Source organism: Buteo buteo, chromosome 31 (genome assembly GCF_964188355.1).
Source record: "Buteo buteo chromosome 31, bButBut1.hap1.1, whole genome shotgun sequence".
NCBI lineage: Eukaryota > Metazoa > Chordata > Aves > Accipitriformes > Accipitridae > Buteo > Buteo buteo.
In genome coordinates this window covers 1,744,666-1,756,186 of record NC_134201.1, presented here as the reverse complement: position 1 = coordinate 1,756,186, position 11,521 = coordinate 1,744,666, and the positions used below count along the sequence as shown (strand labels likewise).

At 56.7% G+C, this 11,521-nt stretch overlaps 2 protein-coding genes across 2 annotated transcripts; both read right to left on the bottom strand.

The window, feature by feature from the left end:
• Positions 1-846: 846 nt before the first annotated feature.
• LOC142025987 (olfactory receptor 14A16-like) lies at positions 847-2,130 on the bottom strand. The gene has a single exon (XM_075018734.1). The coding sequence runs from the start codon at positions 1,906-1,908 to the stop codon at positions 847-849; it is 1,062 nt and encodes a 353-aa protein (XP_074874835.1). The 5' UTR covers positions 1,909-2,130.
• Positions 2,131-2,215: 85 nt separating this feature from the next.
• LOC142025986 (antigen WC1.1-like) lies at positions 2,216-11,229 on the bottom strand. Its single transcript, XM_075018733.1, has 9 exons — positions 10,815-11,229; positions 9,162-9,467; positions 8,618-8,935; positions 7,736-8,062; positions 7,335-7,649; positions 6,663-6,977; positions 6,137-6,199; positions 5,734-6,048; positions 2,216-2,298 (listed from the first exon to the last, which is right to left on the bottom strand). The coding sequence occupies exons 1-9, from the start codon at positions 11,227-11,229 to the stop codon at positions 2,216-2,218; spliced, it is 2,457 nt and encodes an 818-aa protein (XP_074874834.1).
• Between the last annotated feature and the right edge of the window lie 292 nt (positions 11,230-11,521).

Below are 11,521 nucleotides of genomic sequence, written 5' to 3'. Positions count from 1 at the left end.
GGTGAGGAGGGAACAAGGGCCTGGGGCTGTAAGGAATGAGTGTCCTCTCATGGGCTTCAGTGGAAGAGACAGCTGCCACCATGGAGATGACAAGAACTTCAGTTCTGTTGGCAGGGAGGAGGGGGGCAGCCGCACAAAGGCCCTGTTTGCACCACAGACAGTCCTACACTGTCCTATGCCTGTGCCAGTTTCCCTGCAGACTTTAGCTGCCTCCCCCTGTTTCCTTACCTCACCCTGACCTTGGGATCTCCCAAGCTGTACTGATGCCTGTGAAAGGCAAGACGCTAGCTGCAGTACAACTTGCTTAGGAGAATGAACTTTATGTGACACTACGAGCTTTTACTTCAGGGTCAATATGACCTGAAGACCCAACCTAAGCCAGCTCTTCATGACTGAGAACACCCCATAACGACAACAAAAGCATGGAAGATTTACCTTTCAAAAAAACAGGCATGTAGCCATGAAGCAGGCAGGAACCACAATCGACCAGAATCCAGGATAAACATCCCCCACCTGCACTGGCCATCAGTTTAGAACAATGACGATTAACACACCACTGACCATACTTCTACATCACCTGCACAGCTCAAGCATGTACTGATTCTGTGTGGGAAAAGTACATACCAATTACGCTAGCACTAATAAATGATGGGTCTTAGACAAAGAAGTTGCTACAGGCCCATTAATTTTGCTTAAATAAAATGTTTTCCCGTTTCTACAAAGTCTGTGTCATGCAAGGTGGGTGGATATTTAAGGGGATAAATAATTATATTTATTTGAAGACAACATCATCAAAAGGGGAAAAAGGGAAAAATGATGTAAAGAACGAAAGGCAGACTTGGCCTGTCATGTCATACACTGGGATTCACTTGCAGAGGAACGTAGGAAGACTGTGGCTGCTGAAAACCATTCAGTTACCAGTTTTCTCAGGGCATCCTTGAGCTCCTGGTTTCTCATGCTGTAGATGAGGGGGTTCAGAGCTGGAGGAACCACTGAGTACAGAACAGCTAACACCACATCCAGGGATGGGGAGGAGGTAGATGAAGGCTTCAGGCAAGAAAACACTCCAGTGCTGATAACCAGGGAGACGACAGCCAGGTGAGGGAGGCACGTGGAAAAGGCTTTGTGCCGTCTCTGCTCAGAGGGGATCCTCAGCACGGCCCTGAAGATCTGAACATAGGACAGTAAAATGAAAACAAAACACCCAAAAGCTAAAAAAGAAGTTGAAATAAGAAGCCCAGCTTCCCTGAGGAAGGAGTCTGAGCAGGAGAGCTTGAGGATCTGGGGGATTTCACAGAAGAACTGGTCCACAGCATTGCCCTTGCAGAACGGTAGTGAAAATGTATTGGCAGTGTGCAGCACAGCATGGAGAAACCCACTGCCCCAGGCAGCTGCTGCCATGTGGACACAAGCTCTGCTGCCCAGGAGGGTCCCGTAGTGCAGGGGTTTGCAGATGGCAACGTAGCGGTCATAGGCCATGACAGTGAGAAGAAAATACTCTGCTGACATCAGAAATAAAAAGAGAGAAACTTGAGCAGCACATTCTGTGTAAGAGATGGCCCTGGTGTCCCAGAGGGAATTGGCCATGGATTTGGGGACAATGGTGGAGATGGCGCCCAGATCGAGGAGGGAGAGGTTGAGGAGGAAGAAGTACATGGGGGTGTGGAGGTGGTGGTCACAGGCTATGGCTGTGATGATGAGGCCGTTTCCCAGGAGGGCAGCCAGGTAGATGCCCAGGAAGAGCCAGAAGTGCAAGAGCTGCAGCTCGCTTGTGTCTGCAAATGTCAAGAGGAGGAACTCTGTGATGGAGCTGCCGTTGGACATCTGCTTCCACTGGACATAGGGACCTGTCCAAGGAGGAAAACACAGTAAGGTAGGGGAGACTCCTCTGAGAAGAATCCAAACCATTTCCCATAGATATTCCTCCTGCTACACATCCCCCCTTTTCTTTTTCCAGGAGACCTTCCTCATCTCCCTGGATGGAGCCCTGGTTGATGCTGGCTGAGTGTACTGTGAGGAGAAGGGCCTCTGCCCACAGGATGCCGAGGAGTCAGTCCTGCTCTGCAGCAGTGGGTTCATGGGAACTGTGGGGGCAGGGGCCAGTCCTACAGTTCAACTTTGCTAGATGAAACTGCTCCTAACACAGGTGGTCTTGTCAGCATCAGACCTCCCAGTACTAAAGGAATGGGAATGGCAAAGGCAGGATTTTTTACAGTTACTCCATGTCACCTGGGAAGTGTTCTTGGACATCAGAAACCCTCAGCATTTCTGTGGCACTCAGGGAAAACAGGGTGAATCCTGCAAAGCAAGAGGATTCTCTGCGGCTTAGAGCAGAATAAGGGAGCTGGTCTGTCCCTCTGTTTTGTTCCCAGCTGCCCTGAGATTACAACTGTCTGAAATGGAGGGTGCCCATGTTACCAATAAAAGCCACCAGACACTACTGAAAGGAGGGGGACACACTGCAGACTACTAAATGCCTCACCCTTTCTCAAGGTCTCAGCACCCTCTTTCTAGCCAAGGACACACACGGCTCATTTCATCAACCCAACAGCATTTCCTCAGTTGCAGCATCTCGGCACTTCTCTCTGTGGGCTTTCAGACAACAGAAAGATGCTATGTGAATGATTTCCATGCTTAAGGACAGCTCACAGCTTGGAAAGCCACTCCAAAGACTTAAAGCCAATGTCCTAATGATTACATCTAATCCAGGGAAAACCAGCTCATTCCCCAGCCCCACAGAATGCATTGCCCACAGCCCCACAGGTGAAAGCTGGGACACCTCATTTCCAGGGACACACCTGCATAGGAGGACCTACAAGGTCAGAGTGTGACTCTGCAGCTGAAACTCCCATTCCCAGAGAGCCTGGCAGCAAGAATGAAATAACACTAAAACCAACACAAACAACTGGAGAAACATGGGAAAATACAGTGAGGGTCTGGCTGAGAGAGGCAAGCATAGAGGCAGCCGGACAGTCAGGAAGCATTACCCTTACCCAGCTGTTCAGACCTCCTCCCAGACACCAACAGATGCTCTCAGCCCTGAGCTCTGCAGAGGGAAATGGGCACGTGGCTGGAGAGCTGCACCCACGGCTCTGCTGGAGCTCTGGCTGCTGAGGAGATGGTTCATGCCTTGGACCCCCCAGCTCTGAGGGCAAAGGCTTTGCTGGGAAGGAGGGGAACCAAAGGGGCTTGCTCAGAGGAAGGGGTCTGCACTGGAGGAGATCATACAGAGTTTTCTGAATTCTCCCTCCCACAGCATTTCTGTGCTTTGTTTCCTCTCATACCCTGATCATATTCCTGTTGCCTGGAGACTTTTTCCTGGGAGATGTTTTCCTATCCCATTTCTTTTCCCTGTCAGCACTCACAGACCCCATCCCAACCTTTGCCCACCCATCTTGGACCTACAGAAACCTGCCTGTTTGCAGAGCACTGGCTGGGTGCATGTTCCTCTTTGCAGGTGCAGAAGGGCAGCTCAGAACAACCCTGATGGGTCCAGAAAAGGGGGTGCTGTCCATAGGCAGGGCAGTGGCTCCACGCACTTTAACAGGCTCCTAGCAGACCTACTGATCACTGTGCCCTGGTACACAGCCCCCTGGGGCAGAGGGACCCTGCTCTAAAGCACAGCTCGGGGCAGGGGGGGGTGCCCTGCACAAATGCCTTCACAGCCCTGCAGCCGTCCCCAGAAAAAAGTAGCTGTCATGCACTTTCCTTCTGATGGTGCAGCAGGGAATTCCTGCTCTGGACTACATCCTTCTTGTCTACTGTAGAGAAACTGTGAGTTTTATTTACAGAGCTCATAAGCTGTGGATTGTGCCAGCTTTTGGAGATCCCGTCAGGATACTCTTGTGCATTGCCCTGCCGTCAGAGACCTACCGTGTGAAGATCTGTCCTGCAACAAGCCCTCCTTTGTCCTCCAACTGCTGACTGCCTTTAACCTCCCTCTCCCTTCCCTCCTCTCCCCTCGGTGCCTGCAGGCAGTGCTCTCAGCCCTGCTGCGCTTTGCAGAGGAGCTGCTCCTGGATAGAGCTGTCTCTCGGCAGTGCTGCCTGCTTGTAATGAACTCGCTCCATCCCAGGAGCCCAGCCCAGCCCAGCAGCAGAGGACCATCCCAAGGCACCATTTCCTCTGCCTGCTCTGGGATCCCTGAAGATGTCTCTGGAGCTCTGGGGCTGAGAGCTCCTGAAAGGCACCGGGGTCGCCCCTGGGGAACATACCGCAAAATCACCTGAATTAATCACCAACAGTAGAGAGAGAGATTGATTCCAGCAACATGGTTTGCCCTGCCAGAGTGCGGTTCTCTGTGACAGGTGTCAACGTGCCCCTCTTGACATCGATATTCTTCACCCACAAGAAAAGGGACACACAGACAGGGCCAGGGAGGGGCTTGGCTTCCCTTGTGCAGGCCAGGGATTCAGCTGAGGCAATGCAGGCTTCTCATCCTGACCAGGAAGCCCTTGGGTTGAAGCAGGACTCAGCTCCCCGCTTTGACTCCACAGACCCAGCGGAGCTGGGAATCCTCCTGCTTCAGTTCAGGTGTGCACAAAAGAGTTGCCAGTGTGTGAGCCCTGCTCTGAGCCCCTTTACCTTTAGTCCGTGGGGACTCAGGTGCTCACATACAGATACTTTGTGATGACTGAGGTGCCAGAGGTGGCCCAAGCCATGTGCAAGTGTTTGCAAGCCCTGATGGAAAATCTCTGAGGATACCCACCTCCTCCCTGAGCATCAGCTGAGGGCCAGAGGGGGAATGGAGAGATCTTGGCCACCCACAATGACATCAGATGTTTAGGGCACCTGAACGTGCCTTGTAAAATATCTGAAAAGCCTCTAGTGCCATGCCAGGTGCCTGCGTGCCAAACACAACTCCACTCAGTAGGCAAACACAGCACCCAACCTCCAGGAAAGCCATGCCCTCTTAGAGCTGGTGGGGGGCAGACACCCCAGGGCCTCCAAAAGGGGACCGGTGGCTATGTGCCACTACCTGAATGACAGCACCACGGCACTGATGCAAGGCCATGCCACCTACACCCGTGGTGATGCAGGGCTGGGAAGCAGATCCCAGCAGGGTGACCTCCCCTGTGTCTGTGTTCTCAGGACTACCCTCCTCTCTCTGAACCTCTACTCACCTGCCTGATACTAAGAAGAGGGAAGCTGATAATAATCACAGACTCATAGGATCATAGGATCATAGAATGGTTTTGGTTGGAAAGGAATCTTTACAGACTACCTAGTTCAAACCCCTTGCCGTGGGCAGGGACATCTTTCACTAGATCAGGTTGCTCAAAACCCCATCCAACTTGACCCTGAACACTGACAATGATGGGGCATCCACAACTTCCCTGGGCAACCTGTCCCAATGTCTCACCACCCTCACCATAAAAATTTTCTTCTTACATCCAATCTACCCTCTTTAGTTTTGAAACCCTTACCCCTTGTCCTGTCACTACAGACCTTAGTAAAAAGTCTCTCTCCATCTTCTTAAAAGCCTCCTTTATATATCGACGAGAGCATGCATTGGCATGAAAGTCAGGAAATCCCACAAGGACAGATGCCAGTTTCTGTCCCTGCAGGGGTCTAACCCTGGCAATGGCAAGGGAGGGGGGCTGCCTGGTGGGAAGGAGGCATTTTGGAAAGGTGTTGGTGGACAGCGAGATGGACAGGATGCAGCCGTGTGCCTTGGAAGCAAGGAAGGACAGCAGCATTACCTGAGCAAGGGGTCCCAGCCCTGCCACTCACCTGAGCAGTTCACACCAGCATCTTCCTTGTGCCGGCAAGCACCGCCATCCCCAGGCCGGGCCCAGCAGTCCTGCAGAGACGGCTCTGTCCCACGGCACTCCACCTGCTCCAGCCAGATGGGGCCCGTCCCCTCCCCAAACGCAGCCTCATGCAGGGCAGACACCGCGGGGCCACAGCCCAGCTGCCTGCACGCCACCTCGGCATCCCGCATGTCCCAGGAGTCGTCGCACACCGTCCCCCAAGAGCCACGGTGCCAGACCTCCACTCTGCCCGAGCACCTGTCCTCACCTCCCACGGCACGAATCTTCTCCCTGTCTGGAGAAGGCAAAGACCTCCCGTGGCACGGAGACAGCAGGCAGAGCCCTGCCAGACAAGAAGCATCCACAGACGAGCAGCTCCCTACCTGTGCACGTCGTGGAGTTGGGGCACGGGGACAGCGGGATCGAGGGTGTTTCTGGGCGTCTCCCTGAAGAAGGAAACACTGTGGTGAAAGGGCTGGTTCTGGAGATCGTGCAGAAGAGAGCAGGGCTGAGCTCTGCTTGTGCCTCCCTCTGCCATCTCGATCGCGGCAGCAACTGAACCCTGGTCATTGAGGGGACAAGCACAGGACTGTGGGGGGACCCCGACTGCTCAGCTCACAAAGGTCCCTGTTTAACAGAGCAGCAGGAGCGTGTCTGTGGAGGGGAGGCTCTCCTGAACCCTGTCTGGTCTCTTCTGAGACCTCACCTGGAGATGCTTCTGCCTCCCCAAGGTGCTGCTGGCAACTGCTGCTGGACGTGTGTGGCTTTGATCACTTTTCTGCCACCAGCAGCAGAAGGGACTGACATGGAAAGGAAAAGCCCCTCCAAGCTCTTTCTCTACGTTTGGCCATACCCAGCAGGGAACAGGAGCTGGGGTGGCACTGGGGTGCCCATGTGGCTCAGAGTTACCGTTACAGGTGATGTGGGCCTCCTCTCGCAGGTCTTCACATGACTGTGGGTTCCAGGGAGCAGAGGAACACTGCCAGAAGGAGCTGGTTTTCTCCCCGCACTGCACGTAATCCAGCCAGGTAGGGCCAGACACCCTTCCAAAAGGCAGCTGTGTTTCCAGGGATCCTCCATCCCCGCAGCCCAGCTCCTTGCATGCCAGAGACACCGTGGCGAGAGTCATCGAGTTGGAGCAAATGCTTCCCCATGTCCCATTGTAGAAAACCTGCAGGCGCCCGGAACAGCCATCACTGTTCTCCAGCCTCAGGGCCACCAACTCTGGGAGGAAAGGCACCAAGGGGGAACAGGCTGGTCTGGGGCAGTGGGAGCCAGGACACTTCTGCACCCCCCACACCCACAGCTGGGTAGGGCCAGGGCCAGCACGTCCCCCTTGCACCCAAGGGCAGAGAGAAGCCCCTGATGGACAGACACCCCTGTCCTTCCTGCTAACCCTTGGGGACGACTGAGATCCCTAGGGACCCGCAGTGGGACTGACGGTACCCGTGCATGGGTGTCCACAGGACATGCTCGGGCAGGAGCTCAGAGGCAGCCAGGGACAGCCTTGGCCATGCCCGTCTCTCCTTGTGTCCTGGCCTCTGCAAGAGCCAGGCTCCCACTACAGGTCCCACCACAGACCTGAGCAGATGACTCCCGCGTCCTCTTTGTGCCCGCAGTCGTGCTGCCCCCAGGGCCTGGCAGGACAGTCCCAGAGAGCAGCTTCGGCCCCAGAGCAGTTGACGCCATCCAGCCAGATCCGCCCGGAGCCTGCCCCAAACTGAGCAGAGCCGGCTGCCTCCACTGCCCCTCCACAGCCCAGCTGGTGGCAAACGACGGCGGCATCAGACAGGTCCCAGCCATCGTCACAGACAGTCCCCCAGATGCCCTGGTAGTAGACCTCCACTCTCCCAGCACAGCGCCCAGACCCGTTCACCAGCTGGACCCTCCGGCTCCCTGTAGTGGGCAGAAACCCCAGTTGCTGTCAGGGGCCGGCTGCCCACCCACCCCATCACCTGGGGGGCCCGTGCAGCGCCGCTCACCCCAGCAAATGACTCCCACGTCCTCTGCAACCCCTGCCGCCGGTGCACTCTCGGGCAGGGAGGTGTTGCAGAGGGCCAGGTTGGCCTCGTGCCCTGCACACCGGACCCCTCGCAGCCCCACGGGACCCGTCCCTCGCTCAGGCTTCGGGGGGTTGTAGGCTGTCCCTGTCTCTCCGCACCACAGCTGCCGGCACACCACGCTGGCCTCCTGCACGTCCCACTGGTCGTCCAGGACTCTGCCCCACGTCCCATTCTGGAAGATCTCCACTCGTCCGTCGCACCGGCTCCCTCCGCCCACCAGCCGCAGGGATGCAAAGCCGGCTGAGCCTGGGGAGAGCAGAGATGCCACAGCTCCCTTTAGGGAGCAGGGCGAGGGGGGATTTTCTGACCAAACATGACAAGATTGAGCCTTTTGCTGATGAGAAGTGAGGGCAAAACCCGGGCCCTCTCTGCAGCTCACACTCAGGTCTGATGCTGTTGGGGGCACCTAGGCACCTGCTGCCTGGGTGGTGGGATGGGGCTCTGCAAAGCTCTCTCTGGGGATGGGATGCAGTTTTCTGCAGCCAGAAAGGTGGAGCACAGCCCTGCATCCCTGTCCTGGGCTTGTCCCACAGTAGGAGAATGGAGGAGCCCAGGCCTGGTGGTGGTGCTGGAGCCTAAGCCACTGCCCTGGGGGCAGATACTTGCCTCCATTCAGCCCTCAGCTCTGCCAAAGTAGAGCGCTCACTCTGAGCAGGCAAAGCCCTCCAGATGGCTCCTGGGGAAGCCAGGGTTTCTCCAGGGAGAAATTCAGCCTGGTACTGCAATGGGATCCCTGCTTTGGGTGGCCACATCACACACAAATGGCAAATGGAGTTAATGCAGCATTTTTCCAGCACTCACCTGAGCAAACAACAGCAGCGTTGTTCCCGTGGGAGCATGGTGAGGCTCCCAGGGTGATCACTGGGCACTGTCCCAGGTGGGCTTCTGTCCCGTCACAGTGGAATGAGTCTCTCCAGACAGGGCCAGTCCCTCTCCCAAAATGCTCTCCTCCAGGAATGGACTCAGCAAACCCACAGTTGAGTTGACGACAGAGAACGTGGGCATCCAAGAGATCCCAGTGGGAGGCACAGAGGGTCCCCCAGGTCCCTGACACCTGGACCTCTACCCTTCCTGCACACGCTGTGCTGCCGTTCACCAGCCTGAATCCTGTGTATTGTGGGGACAGAGGAGGAGGAGAGAGGGTGGATTGGTGCTCGTGTACCCTCAGTAGCAGGCAGAGAGTCCAGAGGGACAGCATGCCTTTCTTCTCCTTCTGCACTATCTTCATGCTGCAAACAATCCCATCATCCCTCCTGTCCTCACACCTGGCCCAGCACGGTCCTTGCTCTGTTCCCCAACCCCTGGCACAGCCCTGGTGTTCAACACCTCCCTGAGTCCTTACGTGTGCAGGTGACAACAGCACTGTTCGCGTGGGTGCAGGCCTGGTCCCTGGAGGAACCTCTGCGGCAGGAGATGAGGTGGGATTCATTCCCCACACACTGCAGCTCTCCATCCCAGATGGGACTGACCCCTTCTCCAAAGTGAGCTGGTCCAGCTACAGGCAGGGCCACGCCGCACTGCAACTCCCTGCAGACCACATCAGCAGCTTTGGGACTAAAATGTGAATCACAAACAGTTTTCCACTGGTCCCCGTCATGGATCTCCACACGTCCTGAGCAGTGACTCTTCCCTTCCACCAGCCGGACAAATCCTGGGAAAAAACCATAACAACTGGGAGTTCCCAGAGCCCTCTGACAGTGAAATGCCCATGCCCTACATCACCTCCTAGCAAGCCATGACCAAACTCCGCATTGCACATCCCAGAGGAAGTTGTTGGGGGAGAGTTGCTGACACAGGCACATCCAGACCCCCACGCACCCCATCTCTACACCATCAGAGCACTTGAGTCTGCATGTCTGTCGCAGACTCACAGCCACAGGTACTGCTCAGACAAACTGCTACCACACAAGGTTCCCTGTGTTGCCTGGCATGGTCTCCCCAGCACTGCAGTAGTGTGAGCAGTTTGGATCCAGGAGAACTGGCCCAGATGATAATGACTGCTGCAGCCTGCTCTGCCCCACCAAGCTCGGAGCCAGGCTCAGGAACCCCTTGGAGCCACGGGAAATGCATCCCATTCCCAGGTGGTTCTTGGGCCATCGGGGCACTGCTATTAGAGGGGACAGGGCACAGAGGCGGTGCAGGTGTACCTGCTGTCGCTGTCTTCACCAGCCCCCAGCTCCAGCACCTGACTGGGGAGGGGGTCCTCAGCCAGGGCCAGAGTACGCTGCCAGGTGTGCACATCCCCTGCCAACAGCTGGGTAGAGGGCAGGAGAGCGGGTGAAGGAGCAGCCCTGGGTTGACACAAGCTCCCAGTGCAAGGACGGGCACCAAGGAGAACCAGAAAGTGCTGGCAAATCCCCTGTGGCACAGGGCAGGCAGGGGCTGGGGTAGGCAGGAGAGGCTGCGCAGCAGGTCAACACTGTCTGCACAGGGTTGTTTCCCTGTGGGCTGGCTCTCATGGGGTGAGCCTGGAAGAGGAATGAAGTGGCCATGGGCCACCCTGTTCTTCTGCCCCAGCCCAGCACTCCTCCCCTCTAAGCAGCCCCTCTGCTTTGGGGAACTCATGTCTGCCAGGGGACACAACCCAAAAGTCCCCGGCCACCTTGGGCCTTTCCTCAGGACTGTGGGCGGCCATGTGAGCTGCTCTCACTGCCTCTGCCATGGTGAGACCTGGTCCTCGGTGCTGCCAGACAGGCCCTGGCTGAATGGGAGGAGAAAGATGGGAACCAAAGGAGACTGCGGAGCAGGGCATGGCATTCATCTCCCAGCCGGAGGCTCCGATGGAGGGTGGGCTGAGCCACGTCCCAGGCCAGGCAGTGGAGAGTTCACCTGGGGCTTTCCTCAGGGACCAGGGAAAACAGCAATGACTGTCACAGCTCGGCAGTGTGCCTGGCCACACCAGGACCTGCTCCAGTACCCCTCCGTTGTTCCCTGAGGGTGCAGCCAGGTCCCTTCCCCCATCCTGGCCACAAAGGTAGGCAATGGGCTGGCCCCTTACCTGAACACGTCACTCCAGCATCCACACTGTGATCACAGTACTCTCGAATCCATTCTGTGTTTGTGCAGTCAGACAGGGCAGACTCGGTGCCATCACAGTCTACACCAAACATCCAAATGGGGCCAGATCCTGGCCCAAAGTGTGCTTCCCCATGAGCTTCAAGAGCAGATCCACAGCCCAGCTGCTTACAAACCACTGCAGCATCCTTCATGTCCCATAAGTAAAAACCACACACAGTCCCCCACTGGCCCTGTTGTTTCACCTCCACTCTTCCAGCACAGCGCCAGCTGCCACCTTCAAGCCTCACCTCCGCAGATCCTTCAAACACCAATATGGGACCAGTCAGAAGAGCACCGAGCCCCAGACTGCAGGTCTGGGAGCCCCCCTTCCCACATGGAGTCACAGGCACCAGCATGGGAGCCCTCCCCCTTCCATGCTGTCCCCTGGCCACTGTGGGAGCCCCTCCTCTCCCCACGGGCTGTGCAGGCTGGGAGTGCCCAACGCCAGCCCTGCTGGGCCATTCACCATCTCACAGCCCATGGCACCTCCTTCCACTCCAACAGCCCCATGCCCATGTTCACCTCCACACTGTGCCCCCAGGCCCTGCCCAGGGCACCATCTCCTCCCCAGCCCAGCACACCCTGCACAGCCCCGTGCCCCCAGGCCCACACCTTCCCCTGCCCACCACCTGCCCTGGCACCACCCAA